General features: G+C 39.8%; 1 protein-coding gene across 1 annotated transcript in view; it reads left to right on the top strand.

The window, feature by feature from the left end:
* The window catches only part of LOC121846590 (fibronectin type III domain-containing protein 4-like), a 69,615-nt gene that overhangs the window by 35,038 nt on the left and 8,268 nt on the right, over positions 1-26,309 (top strand). The window contains exon 4 of the mRNA XM_042322736.1: positions 16,409-16,498. Coding sequence (XP_042178670.1) covers positions 16,409-16,498 — 90 coding nt within the window. The remainder of the gene's footprint in view (positions 1-16,408; positions 16,499-26,309) is intronic.

Below are 26,309 nucleotides of genomic sequence, written 5' to 3' on the forward strand. Positions count from 1 at the left end.
CTCTTATATCCAATAGTTCCTCCTGACTGTATGTAATAAAACCTAATCATTCCTGGGGTAACAAAGTAAGAAATGCACAGTTTCCATCTCGCTCTCTCTATCTCTCTCTCTCTCTCTCTCTCTCTCTCTCTCTCTCTCTCTCTCTCTCTCTCTCTCTCTCTCTCTCTCTCTCTCTCTCTCTCACACATTGCTGCAGGCTGCTGTGAAATTAAGCAACTCTATCTCACTCCGGGTAATCAGGATTCTGACACACACTCTAAAACACTTCAAGTCAGGTCCTGGGCTACGCCGATGGCTGCGTCTGAAATCGGTGGGGCCGTGACCAATCGACTGAGGCTTCAATAGCTGTCTGTACTCCCAGTCAGCACAGATGGACATGGTGGAATGAACGTGAAGGAGATGATGGTGTGGTTTAAGTAGTGATGGTGTGGTTTAAGTAGTGATGGTGTGGTAGTCTATCAGGTTCTGTACAGTGAATCATCAATGTGGCTAGCAGGATCAACAATAGATAGGCTAGCATAATCAACAAGAGAAAGGCTAGCATAATCAACAAGAGAAAGGCTAGCATAATCAACAAGTGAAAGGCTAGCATAATCAACAAGAGAAAAGCTAGCAGGATCGACAATAGATATGTTAGCATGATCAACAAGAGAGAGGCTAGCATGATGAACAAGAGAAAGGCTAGCATAATCAACAAGAGAAAGGCTAGCAGGAGCAACAATAGATAGACTAGCATGATCAGCATGATCAGCAAGAGAAAGGCTAGCAGGAGCAACAATAGATAGGCTAGCAGGATCAACAATAGATAAGCTAGCAGGATCAACAATAGATAGGCTAGCATAATCAACAATAGATAGGCTAGCAGGATCAACAGAATGAAAGAGCTGAATGAGACTCATCTATTAATTTCTCAATGTCTAGGTCAAGCTCTTTCACCATTTCACTTGTAGACAGATGTGCTGGGTGTCCAAGATTTACATCTCAACCAAACTTGATAATGCTTTACCTCTCAACCACACATGATAATGATTTACCTCTCAACCACGCACAATAATGCTTTACCTCTCAACAAACACACATGATAATGCTTTACCTCTCAACAAACACACATGATAATGCTTTACCTCTCAACAACCACACATGATAATGCTTTACCTCTCAACCGCACACGATAATGCTTTACCTCTCAACCGCACACGATAATGCTTTACCTCTCAACCACACACGATAATGCTTTACCTCTCAACCACACACGTCTTGAACTGTACTCCTGAAACTTACTGAAAATGAGAGGATGAAGCACTTCAGGCACACTCCTTGTAGGCTACTGCAAAGAACATACTATATCTATTAGCAATATCGCTAACAGTGATAACTCCCTGACCTCAGGAAGATTAATGGTGGTTGTTATCTCAGAATTACAGTTGCATTATCTTGGTATCTATGGGCTTGTTATAGCTCAGAGAAGAGAGGAGAGGAGAGGGAGAGGAGGAGAGGAGAGGAGAGGAGAGGAGAGGAGAGGAGAGGAGAGGAGAGGAGAGGAGAGGAGAGGAGAGGAGAGGAGAGGAGAGAGGAGAGGAGAGGAGAGGAGAGGAGAGGAGAGGAGAGAGAGAGGAGAGGAGAGGAGAGGAGATTTTGGGTATTTTATTAGGATCCCATTAGCAAAAGCAGCAGCTAGTCTTCCTGGGGTCCACACAAAACACGAAACACAATACACAATGACATAATACAGAACATCATTAGACAAGAACAGCTCAAAGACAGAACTACATACATTTTTTTTAAAGGCACACGTAGCCTACATATCAATGCATACAGTGGGGAGAACAAGTATTTGATACACTGCCGATTTTGCAGGTTTTCCTACTTATAAAGCATGTAGAGGTCTGTAATTTTTATCATAGGTACACTTCAACGGTGAGAGACGGAATCTAAAACAAAAATCCAGAAAATCACATTGTATGATTTTTAAGTGGCAGCAAGCTTATAGGTCTGCTGCTAGAACCAGTAAAGGCCACTTTACCACTCTTGGGTAACGGAATTACTTTGGCTTCCCTCCAGGCCTGAGGACAGATACAACAACAATATGATAGAAAGGAGTGGCTATAGAGTCAGCTTCCATCCTCAGTAGGAGTGGCTATAGAGTCAGCTATCATCCTCAGTAGGAGTGGCTATAGAGTCAGTAGGAGTGGCTATAGAGTCAGTAGGAGTGGCTATAGAGTCAGCTACCATCTTCAGTAGGAGTGGCTATAGAGTCAGCTACCATCCTCAGTAGCTTTCCATCTAAGTTGTCAATGCCAGGAGGTTTGTCATTATTGATCCATAAAAAATATTTTTCCACCTCTCCCACACTAACTTTAAAAAATTCAAAAATTATGCATGAATACAATTGCTCACTGTTCGTTGTTGGCATTTCCTGCCTAAGTTTGCCCACTTTGCCAATGAAATAATCATTAAAATAACTGGCAACATCAAATGGTTTCGTGATGAATAAGCCATCGGATTCGATGAAAGATGGCGTTTAATTTGTCTTTCTGCCCATAATTTCATTTAAAGATGGAGTGGAGTAGAGAGGAGAGGAGAGGAGTGGAGAGGAGAGGAGAGGAGAGGAGAGGGAGAGGAGAGGAGAGGAGAGGAGAGGAGAGGAGAGGAGAGGAGAGGAGAGGAGAGGAGAGGAGAGGAGAGGAGAGGACAGGACGTCTGGAATTCAGCCTCCACCTCCATCCCAAAATAGCCTCATCTGTCCCCCTCTTAGTACAATCTCCACCACACAATTAAGTTATAACTCACCTCCTTAACGTAATGTCACAAGTCTCTCTTTTATGTGAGATTCAGACCCACTGCCCGAGCAACGGCTGTGCTTTGAAAAGCCTTTTTAATCTGGCTTCCTCACAACATAACAGAGACGTTTCAGGGATCTTTTGTTACAGCCAAAGCAGAAAGCTTTTTCCCATCTCACATTCAATCTCCCATTCGAACTTAATTGATTAACAGAGCAGCCGAATGCATGTACAGGCCATCCAATGAGACACAGCTATACAGTCCAGAATCAATAGCAGTGTTGTTATTCCCACCAGCAAATCTCCTACAGTGCCTTTAAACAGTATTTGCCCACTTTCTGATTTTCTCTATTTTTGCCTATTTTTCTCACTAAATGTAATCAGATTTTCAACCAAAACCTAATATTAGATAAAGGGAACCCAAGTAAACAAATAACACAAAAAATGGATACTAATTGTTTTAAATAAACAAAGTTATGCAACACCCAAATGCCCCTACGGACAGATGGCCTGACATTCTCCTGTAGAATTCTCTGATACGGAGCAGAATTCATGGTTCCTTCAATGTTAAGATGTGAGGCAGCAAAGCATCCCAAAATCATCACACCACCCAAAACCATCACACCGCCCAAAACCATCACACCACCCGAAACCATCACACCACCCAAAACCATCACACCACCTGAAACCATCACACCACCCGAAACCATCACACCACCCGAAACCATCACACCACCCGAAACCATCACACCACCATCACAAACCATCACACCACCCAAAACCATCACACCACCCGAAACCATCACACACCCTGCATAATTTCCAATCAAACCATCACACCACCCAAACCATCACACCACCCAAAACCATCACACCACCCAAAACCATCACACCACCCGAAACCATTACACCACCCACGCCTGACCGTTGGTATGAAGATCTTTTTAAAACTTTTTTTTAAGTGTGGATCAGCTTAATATTGCGGAAAGAATGTTGCTTCCATCAATGTAATTGTCTGCATAATTTCCAATCACCCATGTTGTTTTGGTAAATATATCCATATACATACATATACACATATATACATACACATACCTATATAGACATACATATATACATACACATACCTATACAGACATACATATATACATATATACATACACATACCTATATAGACATACTTTTTTAAAGAATATACCTTTATTATTATTCCCTGCAAACCCTTCCGCCGATCCCCCAATTGGAGTAAACTAATATAAACACTTTGGCTTTTACCTTCAATTTATACATCTTATACACACTCTACAGACACAGTCTACTTTACAATAGTTCTCTCTTTGTTTGTTCGTAGTCCTTCCTCTATTTCTGATGTCCATCCAGTTTGATTTATATTTGTAACTGTGCTATTTCACAAAAGCTCCGTACCTATATACATTTTACAGATCCCGTATGCTTTACGTTGGTTATCTTGTTATTAGTCCCACCCTTCAGCTGAACAATGTTGTCCAAGTAGCGTCACAGGCTCTCTTTCCATTTCCCTTAAAAAACAGATGCATCCGGTTCTTTGTGATGCCGCAGAGGGGTCACAAGGCATTCTCTCAACCAGCTTCACCTGGAATGCTTTTCCAACAGTCTTGAAGGAGTTCCCACATATGCCGAGCACTTGTTGGCTGCTTGGAATGCCTGGAATGCATTTCCATTAACAGGTGTGCCTTGTTAAAAGTTAATTTGTGGAATTTCTTTCCTTCTAATGCGTTTGTGCCAATCAGTTGTGTTGTGTCAAAGTACCAACCACTGTGTCTTTGTGAGACGCAGAGCAGGATGATCACCACATGTGTGGTTTCCACCGTGATTCATGGAGGAGGAGGTGTGGGGGTGCTTTACTGGGGACACTTTCAGTGATTTATTTAGAATTCAAGGCACACTTAACCAGCATGGCTACCACAGCATTCTGCAGCGATACCCCATCCCATCTGGTTTGCGCTTAGTGGGACTATAATTTGTTTTTCAACAGGACAATGACCCAAAACAGGCTTTGTATGGGGTATTTGACCAAGGAGAGTGATGGAGTGCTGCATCAGATGACCTGACCCCCACAATCACCTGACCTCAACCCAATTGAGATGGTTTGGGATGAGTTGGACCACAGAGTGAAGGAAAAGCAGCCAACAAGTGCTCAGCATATGTGGGAACTCCTTCAAGATGTTGGAAAAGCATTCCAGGTGAAGCTGGTTGAGAGAATGCCAAGAGTGTGCAAAACTGTCATCAAGGCAAAGGGTGGTAAATTTGAAGAATCTCCAATATAAAATACATTTAATTTGTTTAACACTTTTTTGGTTACTACATATTATATTATTGGTATTGGTTATTTCATAGTTTTGATGTCTTCACTATTATTCTAGAATGTAGAAAATAGTAGAAATAAAGAAAAACCCTTGACTGAGTAGGTGTGTCCAAACTTTTGACTGTTACTGTATATATATATATATATATATATATATATATTCCTTTATCTCCCCAATTTCGTGGTATCCAATTGTTTAGTAGCTGCTATCTTGTCTCATCGCTACAACTCCCAATGGGCTCGGCAGAGACGAAGGTTGAAAGTCATGCGTCCTCCGATACACAACCCAACCAAGCCACACTTCTTAACACAGTGCCATCCAAAACGGAAGCCAACCGCACCAATGTGTCGGAGGAAACACCGTGCACCTGGTAACCTTGGTTAGCGAGCACTGCGCCCAGCCCGCCACAATAGTCGCTGGTGCGCGATGAGACAAGGACATCCCTACCGGCCAACCCCTCCCTAACCCGGACAACGCTAGGCCAATTGTGCGTCGCCCCACGGACCTCCCGGTCGCGGCCAGTTACGACAGAGCCTGGGCGCGAACCCAGAGTCTCTGGTAGTACAGCGCCCTTAACCACTGCGCCATCCGGGAGGCCTGTATACAGTATATGTACAGCATATACCAAAATGTGTGGACACCCCTTTGAAATTTGTGGAGTGAGTGGATTCAGCTATTTCAGCCACACCCGTTGCTGACAGGTGTATAAAATCGACCACACAGCCATGCATGCTCCATAGACAAACATTGTTATTAGAATGGTCTTATCGAAGAGCTCAGTGACTTTCAACGTGTCACAGTCATAGAGTGTCACCTTTCCAACAAGTCAGTTTGTCAAAAGTCTGCTCTGCTAGAGCTGATCTGGTCAACTCTAAGTGATGTTACTGTGAAGCGGAAATGTCTAGGAGCAACAACGGCTCAGCCACAAAGTGGTAGTCCACACAAGCTCACAGAACGGGACCGCGGTGTGCTGAAGGGCTTAGCGCGAAGCTCGCAAAGAATTGCCTGTCATCGGTTGCAACACTCATTACCTTGTTCCAAACGGCCTCTGGGAAGCAATGTCCGCACAACAACTGTTTGTTGGGAGCTTCATGAAATGGGTTTCCATGGCCGAGCAGCCGCACAGAAGCCTAAGATCACCATGCGCAATGCCAAGCGTTGGTTGTAGTAGTGTAAAGCTCGCCGCCATTGGACTCTGGAGCAGCGGAAACACGTTCTCTGGAGTCATGCATCACGCTTCTGGGTTAGGCGGATGTCAGGACAACGCTACCTACACCAATGCATAGTGCCAACTGTAAAGTTTGGTGGAGGAGGAATAATGGTCCGGGGCTGTTTTACTTGATTCGATTTACTTCTGGAACGATTCAGTCTGTCTACAGTTGTGGACAATCAATTGCACCATTAATTTGATGTGAGCTAAACAAGCTTATCTTTCTCCTGCTGCAAAGACGTGTTTGTGTTCATCTGTTCACAAACAGTCTGTCTACAGCTTATTGAGATGCAGACAGCGTTGTGTTTTGCTTTCTTACTGTTGTCTGTTGTCAAGCCCATGCAGCTGGTTTTAGATAGTGAGTTCAGTCAGAACCTGTCTTCGTTTCAAGTCTCACAGTAATGTTGTCTAAAAGGACCTCGTTACCAGATGTGTGAATATTTCTACAACGGAAGTACACAGTTCACATAGAGTACAAAGATTTGACATGTTTACATCCAAATAACCATATTCCCTATTCATAGGGTCCTGGTCTAAAGTAGTATCCTATAAACCAACCCCTATGGGTCCTGGTCTAAAGTAGTATACTATATACCAACCCCTAAGGGTCCTGGTCTAAAGTAGTATGCTATATACCAACCCCTATGGGTCCTGGTCTAAAGTAGTACACTATATACCAACCCCTATGGGCCCTGGTCTAAAGTAGTATACTATATAGAGATTGGGTGCCATTTTGGGAAGCAGACCCAGAATCAGTTTCATTGCTGCAGTATGCATGCGGAGCCAGATTTGTCCCATTCTAGAACACCATATAAATAAAATATAATAAAACACCACTCAGTGTTTTTCCCAGCTGGCCTGACGACTGTTCTGAGAGCAAGGAGAAACTCTTTGCCAGCATCCCAAACGGCACACTATTCCCTTTATAGTGCACTACTTTTTAACCAGAGCCCATAGAGCTCTGGTCAAAAGTAGTGCACTATTTAGGAAATAGGGTACCATTTGGGATGCCGGCTCTCTTCTGAAGGCCTCTCTTTATGGCCAAAGCACATGTGTACATTTTTATATTTTTACTAGGCAGTAATGAAATTGAACTATGCTTGTTTTTCCAGATGGGAAAACTCGGGCAAAGCATTGATTCCACAACAATAACCTTTTCAAATTCAAAATCCATCCACACATACTACATTGTGTGCTATTGAAACGGCAGCTCTGTCATTGTTAGATGAATGAATGAATGTATTGGTTAGGGATCAACCCCAAGGAGAACAGGATTTATGTCAGTCAGTATCTGCCTCGGAGTCATAATTATATTCTATAGATCAAAACGCTGACTACACCAGTGGAGGCTCCTCAGAGGAGGAAGGGGAGGACCATCAAAAAGAAACATTTTAAAACATTGAAAAATTTTAAAAAAATTTAAAAAAAAGATATACTAAATATATTCACATGTAAATAAATAATTGATTAACACACACTGTTTTGAAAATTAAGGTCTACAGTAACCTCAACAGCACTCTATAGGGTAGCACCATGGTGTAGCCGGAGGACAGCTAGCTTCCGTCCTCCTTTAGGTACATTGACTTCAATACAAAACATAGGAGGCTCATGGTTCTCACCCCCTTCCATAGACTTACACAGTAATTATGACAACTTCCGGGAGGACGTCTTCCAGCTTATCAGAGCTCTTGCAGCATGAACTGACATGTTGTCCACCCAATCAAAGGATCAGAGAATGAATCTAGTACTGAAAGCATAAGTTCCAGCTAGCTAGCACTGCAGTGCATAACAACTGATGAGTAGTTGACTCAAAGAGAGAGAAAGACAATAGTTGAACAGTTTTCTGAATTTCAAGCAAGAGAGAGAGAGAGAGAGAGAGAGAGAGAGGAGAGAGAGAGAGAGAGAGAGAGAGAGAGAGAGAGAGAGAGAGGCAGAGAGAGAGGACAGAGAGACAGAGAGAGAGAGAGAGAGAGAGAGAGAGAGAGAGAGAGAGAGAGAGAGAGAGAGAGAGAGAGACAGAGAGAGAGAGAGAGAGAGAGAGAGAGAGAGAGAGAGAGAGAGAGAGAGAGAGAGAGGAGAGAGAGAGAGAGAGAGAGAGAGAGAGAGAGAGAGACAGAGACAGAGACAGAGAGAGAGACAGAGAGAGAGAGAGAGAGCGAGAGAGACAGAGACAGAGAGAGAGAGAGAGAGAGAGAGAGAGAGAGAGACAGAGAGAGAGAGAGAGAGAGAGAGAGAGAGAGAGAGAGAGAGAGAGAGAGAGAGAGAGAGAGAGAGAGAGAGAGAGAGAGAGAGAGAGAGAGAGAGAGAGAGTGTCATTTTCTTTCACTTTCAGTTTCACTTACTTAGCTAGAAAATGCTACTGGCTAGTTTAGTTACTCAAACACCAGGCTCAAACAGAGGAATGCTATGTTAGCTATCCGGCTATGACTATCCAACACAACACTGGAACTATTCCAAGTCAAGGTTAGCTTTTGGTATTATTAATTTATTGCACCGGGACCCGCCGGTGCAATTGCTTACTGACTGTACACTGTAACGTTACTGTATGATTGTAGTGTTAGTTCTATTAAAATAACTTCTTATGACTGCAGGGGCAGTATTGAGTGGCTTGGATGAAAGGTGCCCAGAAGGGCCCAGAATAAACTGCCTGCTCCTCAGTCCCAGTTGCTAATATATGCATATTATTAGTAGAATTGGATAGAAAACACTCTGACTTTTCTAAAACTGTTTGAATGATGTCTGTGAGTATAACAGAACTCATACGGCAGGCAAAAACCTGAGAAGAAATCCAAACAGGATTTGGGAAAACTGAGGTTGGTCGATTTTAAACCCAGCCCCTATTGAATACACGGTGGGATATTGGTTATGTTGCACTTCCTAAGGCTTCCACTAGATGTCAACCGTCTTTAGAAAATTGTTTGAGGATTCTACTGTGAAGTGGGACCGAATGAGAGAGGAATGAGTCAGGTCTGCCATGCTCTGACCATGCACGTTCACATGAGAGAGAGAGCTCTGTTCCATCGCACTTCTGAAGACAATGGAATTCTACGGTTGGAAAGTTATTGAAGATTTATGTTAAAAACATCCTAAAGATTGATTCCATACATTGTTTGACATGTTTCTACGGACAGTAATGGAACTTTTTGACATTTCGTCTGATTTGTTTACCAAACATGCTAACAAATGTAGCTCTTTGGACATAATTGATGGACATTATCGAACTAAATCAAACATTTAATGTGGAACTGGGATTCCTGGGAGTGCATTCTGATGAAGATCATTAAAGGTAAGTGAATATTTATAATGCTATTTCTGACTAATGTTGACAATCCAATATGGCGGATATCTTTTTGGCTGCTTTGTTGTCTGAAAGCTGTACTCAGATTATTGCATGGTTTGCTTTTTCCATAAAGTGTTTTTGAAATCTGACACAGCATTAAGGAAAAGTGTATCTATATTTCCATGTCTAACAACTGTATTTTCATCGACATTTATTGTGATTATTTCTGTAAAATGATGTGGCTCTGCAATATCACCGGATGTTTTTGGAACTAGTGAACATAACGCGCCAATGCATACTGAGATTTTTTAAATATGCACTTTATCGAACAAAACATATATGTATTGTGTAACATAAAGTCATATGAGTGTCATCTGATGAAGATCATCAAAGGTTAGTGATTCATTTTATCTCTATTTGTGCTTTTTGTGACTCCTCTCTTTGGCTGGAAAAATGGCAGATTTTTTCTGTGACCTAACATAATCATTTGTGGTGCTTTCGCTGTAAAGCCTATTTGAAATTGGACACTTTGGTGGGATTAACAACAAGATTATCTTTAAAATGGTATAAGATACATGTATGTTTGAGGAATTTTAATTATGAGATTTCTGTTGTTTGAATTTGGAGCTCTGCACTTTCACTGAATGTTCTTCAACCAAAACCTAATATTAGATAAAGGTCATTACTAATTTTTTATTTTTTTATTTTACCTTTATTTTACTAGGCAAGTCAGTTAAGAACAAATTCTTATTTTCAATGACGGCCTAGGAACAGTGGGTTAACTGCCTGTTCAGGGGCAGAACGGCAGATTTGCACCTTGTCAGCTCGGCGATTCGAACTTGCAACCTTTCGGTTACTAGTCCAACGCTCTAACCACTAGGCTACCCTGCCGCCCCTAAGCTCAGGAACTGGATCCCTCTGTGACTGGATCCTGGACTTCCTGACGGTTGACCCCAGGTGAAAAGAGTAGGCCTCCACTAAGCTGATCCTCAACACAGGGGCCCCACAGGGGTGCGTGCTCAGCCCCCTCCTGTCTTGCCTGACTTCATGGCCAAGCACGACACCAACACTATCATCAACTTTGCCTTTTATATTCATACACTGTCCATACACACCATTATACAGTACGGCTCATGAAGCTGGTTGAGATAATGCCAAGAGTGTGCAAAGCTGTCATCAACTCAAAGGCTGGCTACTTTGAAGAATAAAATACATTTTGATTTGTTTTACACTTTTTTGGTTACTACATGATTCCATATGTGCTTTTTCATAGTTGTTTATGTCTTCACTGTTATTCTACAATGTAGAAAATAGTCAAAATAAAGAAAAACCCTTGAATGAGTAGGTGTGTCCACACTTGTGACTGGTACTGTATGTGTACACTACCTGACCAGAAGTATGTGGACACCTACTCATCAAACATCTAATTCGAAAATCATGGGCATTAATATGGAGTTGGTGCCCGCTTTTCTGCTATAACAGCCTCCACTCTTCTTGGAAGGCTTTCCACTAGATGTTGGAACAGTGCTGCTATAACAGCCTCCACTATTCTTGGAAGGCTTTCCACTAGATGTTGGAACAGTGCTGCTATAACAGCTTCCACTCTTCTGGGAAGGCTTTCTATTAGATGTTGGAACATTGCTGCTATAACAGCCTCCACTCTTCTGGGAAGGCTTTCCACTAGATGTTGGAACATTGCTGCTATAACAGCCTCCACTCTTCTGGGAAGACTTTCTACTAGATGTTGGAACATTACTGCTATAACAGCCTCCACTCTTCTGGGAAGGCTTTCCACTAGATGTTGGAACAGTGCTGCTATAACAGCTTCCACTCTTCTGGGAAGGCTTTCCACTAGATGTTGGAACATTGCTGCTATAACAGCCTCCACTCTTCTGGGAAGACTTTCTACTAGATGTTGGAACATTACTGCTATAACAGCCTCCACTCTTCTGGGAAGGCTTTCCACTAGATGTTGGAACATTGCAGCTATAACAGCCTCCATGTCTTCTGGGAAGGCTTTCCATTAGATGTTGGAACATTGCTGCTATAACAGCCTCCACTATTCTGGGAAGGCTTTCCACTAGATGTTGGAACAGTGCTGCTATAACAGCTTCCACTCTTCTGGGAAGGCTTTCCACTAGATGTTGGAACATTGCTGCTATAACAGCCTCCACTCTTCTGGGAAAACTTTCTACTAGATGTTGGAACATTACTGCTATAACAGCCTCCACTCTTCTGGGAAGGCTTTCCACTAGATGTTGGAACATTGCTGCTATAACAGCCTCCATGTCTTCTGGGAAGGCTTTCCACTAGATGTTGGAACATTGCTGCTATAACAGCCTCCACTCTTCTGGGAAGGCTTTCCACTAGATGATGGAACATTGCTGCTATAACAGCCTCCACTCTTCTGGGAAGGCTTTCCACTAGATGTTGGAACATTGCTGCTATAACAGCCTCCACTCTTCTGGGAAGGCTTTCCACTAGATGTTGGAACATTGCTGCTATAACAGCCTCCACTCTTCTGGGAAGGCTTTCCACTAGATGTTGGAACATTGCTGCTATAACAGCCTCCACTCTTCTGGGAAGGCTTTCCACTAGATGTTGGAACATTGCTGCTATAACAGCCTCCACTCTTCTGGGAAGGCTTTCCACTAGATGTTGGAACATTGCTGCTATAACAGCCTCCAGTCTTCTGGGAAGGCTTTCCACTAGATGTAGGAACATTGCTGCAGGGACTTGCTTCCATTCAGCCCCAAGAGCATACTTTTTTTTGTAACCTTTATTTAACTAGGTAAAACCCATTGAGGATAAAAACCTCTTTTGCGAGGGCGACCTGGCAAGAAGGCAAAACAGGGAAATAGCAACGTGTCCATAAAACATTACAGAAAAATACAGAATACACACCAAAGACAAAGTGTCACAAGTTAAAGATACAATTGAAGATCAGAAACAACTGCAGTTATAACAAACACTGTTGTCAATCAGAGTCTTAAAAACAGACAAGGACACCAACTCCCCTAACTTTACAATCTTCTGAAGCATGTTCCAAGATGAAGGGACATTATGGGAAGAAATATTGTCCCCATCTCAGTTCTAGCCTCAGGAACAGACAAGGACAGCAGCGACTGTGAACGAAGACTGTATTGAGTGACTGATCTGCTCAGTAAAGAACAGAGATACAAAGGGAGTTGTCCCATCAATGTTTTGTACACAAAAGTGTTCCAGTGCTTTAGCCTCCTGGTGGAGAGGTGGACAGGTCCATTGCACCACAGCATACAGATCACAGTGATGGGTCAGTGATCGAGCGTTGGTAATAGATCTTAAAGCACCATGACACACTGTGTTCAGAGTTTAAGGTCCTTGCTGAGGCATATAGACAATGTCACCATAATACAGCACTGATTAAAAAGAAGTGTTTGAACAAGATATTTTCTGACAAACATTGAAAAGCAAGATATGTTCCTGAAATAGAAACCCAGTTTCAACTTCAGTTTTCTTGGTCAAGTTATCAATGTGCTGTTTAAAATTCAACTTTTTCATCTAACCAAATCCCAAGATACTTATAGGAGGTGACCCGATCAATTTTCTGGCCTTTTATAAATCTTTAAGTGACTCCATCTGTTAACTTTCAGGGAAGAGAAAACCATCAACTTTCTTTTCCTTTCATCGAGCACAAGTTTAATTTGGAAAAGCTGCCTTTGAAAAAACATCAAAGGCCAACTGTAATTCCTGAAAAGGGTGATTTGCAGAGTCAACAGTCTTCCCTAAATCATTTATATACAGTGTAATAAAGGATCAGACCTAAGATTGAGTGTTGAAGGCCAACAGCAGGGCGTGGTCAACAGTGTTGAAGACCAAGAGCAGGGCGTGGTCAACAGTGTTGAAGGCCAACAGCAGGGTATGGTCAACAGTGTTGAAGGACAACGGCAGGACATGGTCAACAGTGTTGAAGGCCAACAGCAGGGCGTGGTCAACAGTGTTGAAGGCCAACAGCAGGGCATGGTCAACAGTGTTGAAGACCAACAGCAGGGCATGGTCAACAGTGTTGAAGGCCAACAGCAGGGTATGGTCAACAGTGTTGAAGGTCCAACAGCAGGGTATGGTCAACAGTGTTGAAGGCCAACAGCAGGGTATGGTCAACAGTGTGGAAGGCCAACAGCAGGGTGTGGTCAACAGTGTGGAAGGCCAACAGCAGGGTGTGGTCAACAGTGTGGAAGGCCAACAGCAGGGTGGCGTGGTCAACAGTGTCAACAGTGTGGAAGGCCAACAGCAGGGCATGGTCAACAGTGTTGAAGGCCAACAGCAGGGTGTGGTCAACAGTGTTGAAGACCAACAGCAGGGCATGGTCAACAGTGTTGAAGGCCAACAGCAGGGCGTGGTCAACAGTGTTGAAGGCCAACAGCAGGGCGTGGTCAACAGTGTTGAAGACCAACAGCAGGGCATGGTCAACAGTGTTGAAGGCCAACAGCAGGGCGTGGTCAACAGTGTTGAAGGCCAACAGCAGGGTATGGTCAACAGTGTTGAAGGACAACGGCAGGACATGGTCAACAGTGTTGAAGGCCAACAGCAGGGCGTGGTCAACAGTGTTGAAGGCCAACAGCAGGGCGTGGTCAACAGTGTTGAAGGCCAACAGCACGGGCGTGGTCAACAGTGTTGAAGGCCAACAGCAGGGCGTGGTCAACAGTGTTGAAGGCCAACAGCAGGGCATGGTCAACAGTGTTGAAGACCAACAGCAGGGCATGGTCAACAGTGTGGAAGGCCAACAGCAGGACATGGTAAACAGTGTTGAAGGCCAACAGCAACAGGTCAGGTGCCATGGTCAACAGTGTTGAAGGCCAACAGCAGGGCATGGTCAACAGTGTTGAAGGCCAACAGCAGGGTATGGTGAACAGTGTTGAAGGCCAACAGCAGGGCATGGTCAACAGTGTTGAAGGCCAACAGCAGGGTATGGTAAACAGTGTGGAAGGCCAACAGCAGGGTATGGTCAACAGTGTGGAAGGCCAACAGCAGGGCGTGGTCAACAGTGTTGAAGGCCAACAGCAGGGTATGGTCAACAGTGTTGAAGGCCAACAGCAGGGTGTGGTCAACAGTGTTGAAGGCCAACAGCAGGGCATGGTCAACAGTGTTGAAGGCCAACAGCAGGGTATGGTCAACAGTGTTGAAGGCCAACAGCAGGGTGTTGTCAACAGTGTTGAAGACCAACAGCAGGACGGCGCCCTGATATTCAGTAGTTCTTCCCGGCTGTATGTTGCAGATTAAGGAATAGTTGCTATGGATGTGTTCCACCCTGTTACAGGTTAAAGAATAGTTGCTATGGATGTGTTCCACCATGTGACAGGTTAAAGAATAGTTGCTATGGATGTGTTCCACCATGTTACAGGTTAAAGATGTTACGGCTTTCTTCCGTCGAAGGAGGGTCGGACCAAAATGCAGCGTGGCTATTGCAATCCATGTTTATTAAATAATAAAGAAACACGAACTTACAAAAAACGTAATGTGAAAACCGAAACAGCCCTATCTGGTGCAAACACAAAGACAGGAACAATCACCCACAAACACACAGTGAAACCCAGGCTACCTAAATATGGTTCCCAATCAGAGACAACGAGAATCACCTGATTCTGATTGAGAACCTCAGGCAGCCATAGACTATGCTAGACACCCCTACTCAGCCACAATCCCAATACCTACTAAAACGCCCCATACCACAACACAACACAAAATAACCCCATGTCACACCCTGGCCTGACCAAATAAATATATAAACACAAAATACTAAGACCAGGGCGTGACAAAAGAATAGTTGCTATGGATGTGTTCCACCCTGTTACAGGTTAAAGAATAGTTGCTATGGATGTGTTCCACCATGTTACAGGTTAAAGAATAGTTGCTATGGATGTGTTCCACCATGTTACAGGTTAAAGAATAGTTGCTATGGATGTGTTCCACCATGTTACAGGTTAAAGAATAGTTGCTATGGATGTGTTCCACCATGTTACAGGTTAAAGAATAGTTGCTATTGATGTGTTCCACCCTGTTACAGGTTAAAGAATAGTTGCTATGGATGTGTTCCACCCTGTTACAGGTTAAAGAATAGTTGCTATGGATGTGTTCCACCCTGTTACAGGTTAAAGAATAGTTGCTATGGATGTGTTCCACCATGTTACAGGTTAAAGAATAGTTGCTATGGATGTGTTCCACCCTGTTACAGGTTAAAGAATAGTTGCTATGGATGTGTTCCATCATGTTACAGGTTAACGGATGAAAGAAGAAAGAGCCAGTCTGTGTTGGTACTGACTGGTACTGTTGACTGGTACTGACTGGTACTGACTGGTACTGACTGGTACTGTTGACTGGTACTGACTGGTACTGACTGGTACTGTTGACTGGTAACTGACTGGTACTGACTGGTACTGACTGGTACTGTTGACTGGTACTGACTGGTACTGACTGGTACTGACTGGTACTGACTGGTACTGTTGACTGGTACTGTCGTCTGGTACTGTTGACTGGTACTGACTGGTACTGACTGGTACTGTTGACTGGTACTGACTGGTACTGACTGGTACTGTTGACTGGTACTGTCGTCTGGTACTGTTGACTGGTACTGACTGAGCCAGTCTGAGTTGGTACTGACTGGTACTGCCTGTTGTCAGTTTGCTCTCTTGTGTATTATAGTCTTTGGCCTATGGTCTCTCTTGTGTATTATAGTCTTTGGCCTATGGTCTCTCTTGTGTATTATAGTCTTGGTACTGACTGATACTAACCAGATCTGTTGTCTCTTTTCCCACAGATGACCCTGCTGTGGAGGGAGTGGACAAGTCCCGACAGCTCCAGACTGGGGAGATGATCATCATCGTGGTAGTGCTTCTCATGTGGGCAGGTAAGGACTGGCTTTACAGGTACGGCCTGGCTTTACAGGTACAGACTGGCTTTACAGGTACATACTGGCATTACAGGTACATACTGGCTTTACAGGTACAGACTGGCTTTACAGGTACAGACTGGCTTTACAGGTACAGTAGTGATCATAGCAGGTACAGTAGTGATCATTACAGGTACAGTAGTAATCATCACAGGTACAGTAGTGATCATTACAGGTACAGTAGTGATCATTACAGGTACAGCAGTGATCATCACAGGTACAGTAGTGATCATTACAGGTACAGTAGTGATCATTACAGGCACAGTAGTGATCATTACAGGCACAGTAGTGATCATTACAGGTACAGTATTGATCATTACAGGTAGAGTATTGATCATTACAGGTACAATCATTACAGGTACAGTAGTGATCATCTCAGGTACAGTAGTGATCATTACAGGTACAGTATTGATAATTACAGGTACAATCATTACAGGTACAGTAGTGATCATCTCAGGTACAGTAGTGATCATCACAGGTACAGTAGTGATCATTACAGGTACAGGAGTGATCATTACAGGTACAGCAGTGATCATTACAGGTACAGTATTGATCATTACAGGTACAGTATTGATCATTACAGGTACAGTAGTGATCATTACAGGTACAGTAGTGATCATCACAGGTACAGCAGTGATCATCACAGGTACAGTAGTGATCATTACAGGTATAGTATTGATCATTACAGGTACAGTAGTGATCTTAATCATTTATCAACTGTATATGTTTTACATTATTTACAGGATCATTAATGATGAGCTCGGGAGTACAAGTTCAGATAGAGTTTCAGGGTCCTGGTTTCTCTGTCAATCAATCAATCAATTATTTAATCAATCAATCAACCAATCAATGAATAAATCAAAGCACTTCAAGGTCATCTTTTGACAAAAATAAATAAACGGGCCAAATAGTCAAAATCGGGGTTAGTTGTAATTGAAGTAAGATCACATTAACAGAGAGGCTCAGTATTTCTACATATCTTCCCCTCTATGAACACATCACATCTATATCACATTTCTCCCACTCGTCCCAGGTATGTAACCCTCCAGCCCAGTAATTGATTAGCCATGCCTCGTGCATCTATTCTCATTGATGAGCAGTGTGATCCAATAAGGCATGCTGGGATACCTCATGGACCTGCACCACCTGGGGCTATTTCCCAATTAGCTCCTCCTCCTTCCTGAAGTATACACTCCTTTACTTCTCTTCACTGATTAGAACGTTTAAAAAAATAAACATGGTGGTAACTCCCACTAGCCCATGTCTGCACCAATCAAATGCTTTTGTGGGAAGCAGTGAAAGGAGTACACAGTGGGGTGATGGATGCACACAGGGTTTCCTACCCCAGGGACCTGGCTGTGGAGAGGGTTAATACAAACTACATGAAGGAAGACGGGAGAGAAGACAGGAGCGCAGACAGGAGCCTCTGAAGACAGGAGCCTCTGAAGTCAGGAGCCTCTGAAGACAGGAGCCTCTGAAGACAGGAGTCTCTGAAGACAGGAAATAAGACAGGAGAGGAGAAAGGAGCCTCTGAAGACAGGAGAGAAGACAGGAGTCTCTGAAGACAGGAGCCCCTGAAGACAGGAGAGAAGACAGGAGCCTTTGAAGACAGGAGAGAAGACAGGAGCCTCTGAAGACAGGAGAGAAGACAGGAGAGAAGACAGGAGCCTCTGAAGACAGGAGAGAAGACAAGAGCCTCTGAAGACAGAAGCCTCTGAAGAGAGGAGCCTCTGAAGACAGGAGCTTCTGAGACAGGAGAGACAGGAGCCTCTGAAAAAGAGCCTCTGAAGACGGGAGCCTCTGAAGACAGGAGAGAAGACAAGAGTCTCTGAAGACGGGAGAGAAGACAGGAGACTCTGAAGCCGGGAGAGAAGACAGGAGCCTCTGAAGACAGGAGCATCTGAAGACAGGAGAGAAGACAGGGGCCTCTGAAGACAGGAGTCTCTGAAGACAGGAGAGAAGACAGGGGCCTCTGAAGACAGGAGCCTCTGAAGACGGGAGCCTCTGAAGATAGGAGAGAAGACAAGAGCCTCTGAAGACAGGAGAGAAGACAAGAGCCTCTGAAGACAGGAGCCTCTGAAGACAGGAGCCTCTGAAGACAGGAGCCTCTGAAGCCAGGAGAGAAGACAAGAACCTCTGAAGACAGGAGAGAAGACAAGAACCTCTGAAGACAGGAGCCTCTGAAGACAGGAGAGAAGACAGGAGCCTCTGAAGACAGGAGCCTCTGAAGACAGGAGAGAAGACAGGAGCCTCTGAAGACGGGAGCCTCTGAAGATAGAAGAGAAGACAAGAGCCTCTGAAGACAGGAGAAGACAGGAGCCTCTGAGACAGGAGAGAAGACAAGAGCCTCTGAAGACGGGAGCCTCTGAAGATAGGAGAGAAGACAGGAGCCTCTGAAGACAGGAGCCTCTGAAGACAGGAGCCTCTGAAGCCAGGAGAGAAGACAAGAACCTCTGAAGACAGGAGAGAAGACAAGAACCTCTGAAGACAGGAGCCTCTGAAGACAGGAGAGAAGACAGGAGCCTCTGAAGACAGGAGCCTCTGAAGACAAGAGAGAAGAAAGGAGTCTGTGAAGACAGGAGCCTCTGAAGACAGGAGAGAAGACAGGAGCCTCTGAAGAAAGGAGAGAAGACAGGAGCCTCTGAAGACAGGAGCCTCTGAAGACAGGAGCCTCTGAAGACAGGAGAGAAGACAAGAACCTCTGAAGACAGGAGAGAAGACAAGAACCTCTGAAGACAGGAGCCTCTGAAGACAGGAGAGAAGGCAGGAGCCTCTGAAGACAGGAGCCTCTGAAGACAAGAGAGAAGACAGGAGTCTGTGAAGACAGGAGCCTCTGAAGACAGGAGAGAAGACAGGAGCCTCTGAAGAAAGGAGAGAAGACAGGAGCCTCTGAAGACAGGAGCCTCTGAAGACAGGAGAGAAGACAGGAGCCTCTGAAGAAAGGAGAGAAGACAGGAGCCTCTGAAGAAAGGAGAGAAGACAGGGGCCTCTGAAGACAGGAGAGAAGACAGGAGCCTCTGAAGAAAGGAGAGAAGACAGGAGCCTCTGAAGACAGGAGAGAAGACAGGAGCCTCTGAAGAAAGGAGAGAAGACAGGAGCCTCTGAAGAAAGGAGAGAAGACAGGGGCCTCTGAAGACAGGAGAGAAGACAGGAGCCTCTGAAGAAAGGAGAGAAGACAGGAGCCTCTGAAGACAGGAGAGAAGACAGGAGCCTCTGAAGAAAGGAGAGAAGACAGGAGCCTCTGAAGACAGGAGCCTCTGAAGACAGGAGCCTCTGAAGACAGGAGAGAAGACAGGAGCCTCTGAAGAAAGGAGAGAAGAAAGGAGCCTCTGAAGAAAGGAGAGAAGAAAGGAGCCTCTGAAGAAAGGAGAGAAGACAGGAGCCTCTGAAGAAAGGAGAGAAGACAGGAGCCTCTGAAGACAGGAGAGAAGGCAGGAGCCTCTGAAGACAGGAGCCTCTGAAGACAGGAGAGAAGACAGGATCCTCTGAAGACAGGAGCCTCTGAAGACAGGAGCCTCTGAAGAAAGGAGAGAGACAGGAGCCTCTGAAGACAGGAGACTCTGAAGACAGGAAAGAAGACAGGAGCCTCTGAAGACAGGGGCCTCTGAAGACAGGAGAGAAGACAGGAGCCTCTGAAGACAGGAGAGAAGACAGGAGACTATGAAGACAGGAGAAAAGACATGAGCCTCTGAAGACAGGAGAGAAGACAGGAGCCTCTGAAGTCAGGAGAGAAGACAGGAGCCTCTGAAGACAGGAGCCTCTGAAGTCAGGAGCCTCTGAAGACAGGAGCCGCTGAAGACAGGAGCCGCTGAAGACAGGAGCCTCTGAAGACAGGAGCCTCTGAAGACAGGAGCCTCTGTGATGTAAAATAGAACATGACTCCCAAATGGCACCATACTCACTATATAGAGAGCATCATATGGAGGGAATAGGGCACTATGAAAGGAATAGGGTGCTATTTGAATGGAATAGTGTGCTATTTGAAGGGAATAGGGTGATAGAGTGCTATTTGAAGGGAGTAGGGTGCTATTTGAAGGGAATAGTGTGCTATTTGAAGGGAGTAGGGTGCTTTTTGAAGGGAATAGTGTGCTATTTGAAGGGAATAGGGTGCTATTTGAAGGGAATAGGGTGATAGGGTGCTATTTGAAGGGAATAGGGTGCTATTTGAAGGGAATAGGTTGCTATTTGAAGGGAATAGTGTGCTATTTGAAGGGAATAGGTTGCTATTTGAAGGGAATAGGTTGCTATTTGAAGGGAATAGTGTGCTATTTGAAGGGAGTAGGGTGCTATTTGAAGGGAATATGGTGATAGGGTGCTATTTGAAGGGAATAGGGTGATAGGGTGCTATTTGAAGGGAATAGTGTGCTATTTGAAGGGAATAGTGTGCTATTTGAAGGGAATAGTGTGCTATTTGAAGGGAATAGGGTGCTATTTGAAGGGACTCGGGTACTATTTGGGAGGCAGTAACTGTCAGTTCCATCACCAACTCTACACCTTTTAGTGTATGGGGTAATGGGACAAAGGCCATATACATTCTTATTAAATAGCTTATAAATGTGTTATGAATGCTTTATAAACAACTAATATCATTGTCACACCATTGGCTTTTCTCTGGCGTATGAAATGAACAGCTACGCTTTACCCTCATAAAGATTTCAACACACAGAAGATTGAATTGCCAGTTTCTCCTGATGGGTAGATAAATGGTTTGCTGACTTCACATCAATCTCAGGATCGTCTGCTTCCTAGATATAAAGGCACCTCAGATTTGACTCCCGAATACAAACCATCGGGAGGGGGTCCTAGGAGGCTGTGAATTAAAGAAAAAGAAAATACCTGCATGAAATTGCAATGAGAACACAATTGGTATTGCTTTATAATAGAGGCAATTTGTCAAACATAGTTGTGTGTCTGAACGACAACTTCGCCTAGCTTTTGGCTTCCAGCAGTGTTACTATAGTACCACTGTATAGGAAGGTAGATGCTACTCAGTGCTACTGATGGTCTTGGCGGTGAGATCTCTGTGTCCTTCCATTAACATATTATAAACATTATTATATACCCTAACATATACACAGCATTATAAAACCTATTATATATATACTACTATATACCCTATGAAATATACACTATTATATACCCTAATATATACTACTATATACCCTATTATATATACACTACTATATACCCTATTATATATACACTACTATATACCCTATTATATATACAATTATATACCCTATTATATATGCTATTATATACCCTAGTATATATACTATTATATACCTTATTATATAAACTATTATATACCCTATTATACATACTATTATATACCCTGTTATATATATATACACTACTATATACACTATTATATACCATATTATATATACTATTATATACCCTATTACATATACACTACTATATACACAATTATATATGCTATTATATACCCTATTATATATACTATTATATACCCTATTATATATACACTATTATATACCCTATTATATATACTATTATATACCCTGTTATATATACTATTATATACCCTATTATACATACTATTATATACCCTATTATATATACACTACTATATACACTATCATATACCGTATTATATATACTATTATATACCCTATTATATATACACTACTATATACACTATTATATACCCTATTATATATACTATTATATATACTATTATATACCCTATTATACATACTATTATATAGCTTGTTATATGTACACTACTATATACACAATTATATACCCTATTATATATACTAGTATATACCCTATTATATATACTATTATATAACCTATTATATATACACTACTATATACCCTATTATATATACTATTATATATACACTACTACATACCCTATTATATATACTATTATATACCCTATTATATACCCTATTATATATACAGTACTATATACCCTATTATATATACTATTATATACCCTATTATACATACTATTATACACCCTATTATATATACTATTATATACCCTATTATATACACTACTATATATACCTATTATATACACTATTATATACCATATTATATATACTATTATATACCCTTTTATATATACACTACTATATATACTACTATATACCCTATTATATATACACTACTATATACCCTATTATATATACACTACTATATACCCTATTATATATACACTAATACATACCCTATTATATATATACTATTATATACCCTAATAAATACACAGCATTATAAACCCTATTATATATACATTATTACATAAACTATTATATATTTACACTAATATATATACTATTATATGTACACTATAACATACCCTATTATATATACACTACTATATACCCTATTATATATACACTACTATATACCCTATTATATATACAATTATATACCCTATTATATATGCTATTATATACCCTAGTATATATACTATTATATACCTTATTATATAAACTATTATATACCCTATTATACATGCTATTATATACCCTGTTATATATATATACACTACTATATACACTATTATATACCATATTATATATACTATTATATACCCTATTACATATACACTACTATATACACAATTATATATGCTATTATATACCCTATTATATATACTATTATATACCCTATTATATATACACTATTATATACCCTATTATATATACTATTATATACCCTGTTATATATACTATTATATACCCTATTATATATACTATTATATACCCTATTATATATACTACTACTATACACTATCATATACCGTATTATATATACTATTATATACCCTATTATATATACACTACTATATACACTATTATATACCCTATTATATATACTATTATATATACTATTATATACCCTATTATACATACTATTATATAGCTTGTTATATGTACACTACTATATACACAATTATATACCCTATTATATATACTAGTATATACCCTATTATATATACTATTATATAACCTATTATATATACACTACTATATACCCTATTATATATACTATTATATATACACTACTACATACCCTATTATATATACTATTATATACCCTATTATATACCCTATTATATATACAGTACTATATACCCTATTATATATACTATTATATACCCTATTATACATACTATTATACACCCTATTATATATACTATTATATACCCTATTATATACACTACTATATACCCTATTATATATACTATTATATACCATATTATATATACTATTATATACCCTTTTATATATACACTACTATATACACTATTATATACCCTATTATATATACTATTATATACCCTATTATATATACACTACTATATACCCTATTATATATACACTACTATATACACAATTATATATGCTATTATATACCCTATTATATATACTATTATATACCCTATTATATATACACTATTATATACCCTATTATATATAGTATTATATACCCTGTTATATATACTATTATATACCCTATTATACATCCTATTATATACCCTATTATATATACACTACTATATACACTATTATATACCATATTATATATACTATTATATACCCTTTTATATATACACTACTATATACACTATTATATACCCTATTATATATACTATTATATACCCTATTATACATACTGTTATATACCCTTTTATATATACACTACTATATACACAATTATATACCCTATTATATATACTAGTATATACCCTATTATATATACTATTATATACCCTATTATATATACACTACTATATACCCTATTATATATACTATTATATATACACTACTACATACCCTATTATATATACTATTATATACCCTATTATATACCCTATTATATACCCTATTATATATACTACTATATACCCTATTATACATACTATTATATACCCTATTATATATACTATTATATACCCTATTATATACCCTATTATATATACTATTATATACCCTATTATATATCCACTACTATATACACTATTATATACCCTATTATATATACCCTATTATAGACCCTATTATATATACACTAATATTTACCCTATTATATATACACTATTATATACCCTATTATATATACACTACTATATACCCTATTATATATACACTACTATATACCCTATTATATATACACTATTATATACCCTATTATATATACACTACTATTTACCCTATTATATATACACTATTATATACCCTATTAAATATACCCTACTATATACCCCATTGTATATACTATTATATACCCTATTATATATACACTATTATATACCCTATTATATGTACACTATTATATACCCTATTATGTATTTATAAATTACTATATACCTTATTATATATACTATTATATACCCTATTATATATATTACTATATACCCTATTATATATACACTATTATATACCTTGTTATATATATATATTACTATTTACCCTATTATATATATACTACTATATACCCTATTATATACACGCTATTATATACCCTATGATATATACACTACTATATACCCTATTATATATACTATTATATACCCTATTATATATATATATATTACTATATACCCTATTATATATATACTACTATATACCCTATTATATACACAATTATATACCCTATTATATATACACTACTATATACCCTATTATATATACACTATTATATACCCTATTATATATACACTACTATATACCCTATTATATATACTATTTTATACCCTATTAAATATACTATTATGTACCTTATTATATATACACTATTATATACCTTATTATACATACTATTATATATACTATTATATACCCTATTATATATACACTTTTATATACCTTATTATACATACTATTATATATACTATTATATACCCTATTATATATACTATTATATATGTATTACTATTTACCCTATTATATATACACTATTATATACCCTATTATATATATATATATATATTACTATATACCCTATTATATATACAATTATATACCCTATTATATACACACTACTACATACCCTATTTTACATACACTACTATATACCCTATTATATATACACTACTATATACCCTATTATATGTACACTATTATATACCCTATTATGTATTTATATATTACTATATACCCTATTATATATACTATTATATACCCTATTATATATATGACTATATATCCTATTATACATACACTATTATATACCTTATTATATATATATATATATTACTATATACCCTAATATATATATACTACTATATACCCTATTATATACACGCTATTATATACCCTATGATATATACACTACTATATACCCTATTATATATACTATTATATACCCTATTATATATACACTACTATATACCCTATTATATATATATTACTATATACCCTATTATATATACTACTATATACCCTATTATATATACAATTATATACCCTATTATATATACACTACTATATACCCTATTATATATACACTACTATATACCCTATTATATATACACTACTATATACCCTATTCTATAAACTATTTTATACCCTATTAAATATACTATTATATAACCTATTATATATATTACTATATACCCTATTATATATACAGTATTATATACCTTGTTATATATATATTATTACTATTTACCCTATTATATATATATACTACTATATACCCTATTATATACACGCTATTATATACCCTATGATATATACACTACTATATACCCTATTATATATACTATTTTATACCCTATTAA

This window comes from Oncorhynchus tshawytscha, linkage group LG05 (assembly GCF_018296145.1).
Source record: "Oncorhynchus tshawytscha isolate Ot180627B linkage group LG05, Otsh_v2.0, whole genome shotgun sequence".
In the NCBI taxonomy this organism is placed as follows: Eukaryota; Metazoa; Chordata; class Actinopteri; order Salmoniformes; family Salmonidae; genus Oncorhynchus; species Oncorhynchus tshawytscha.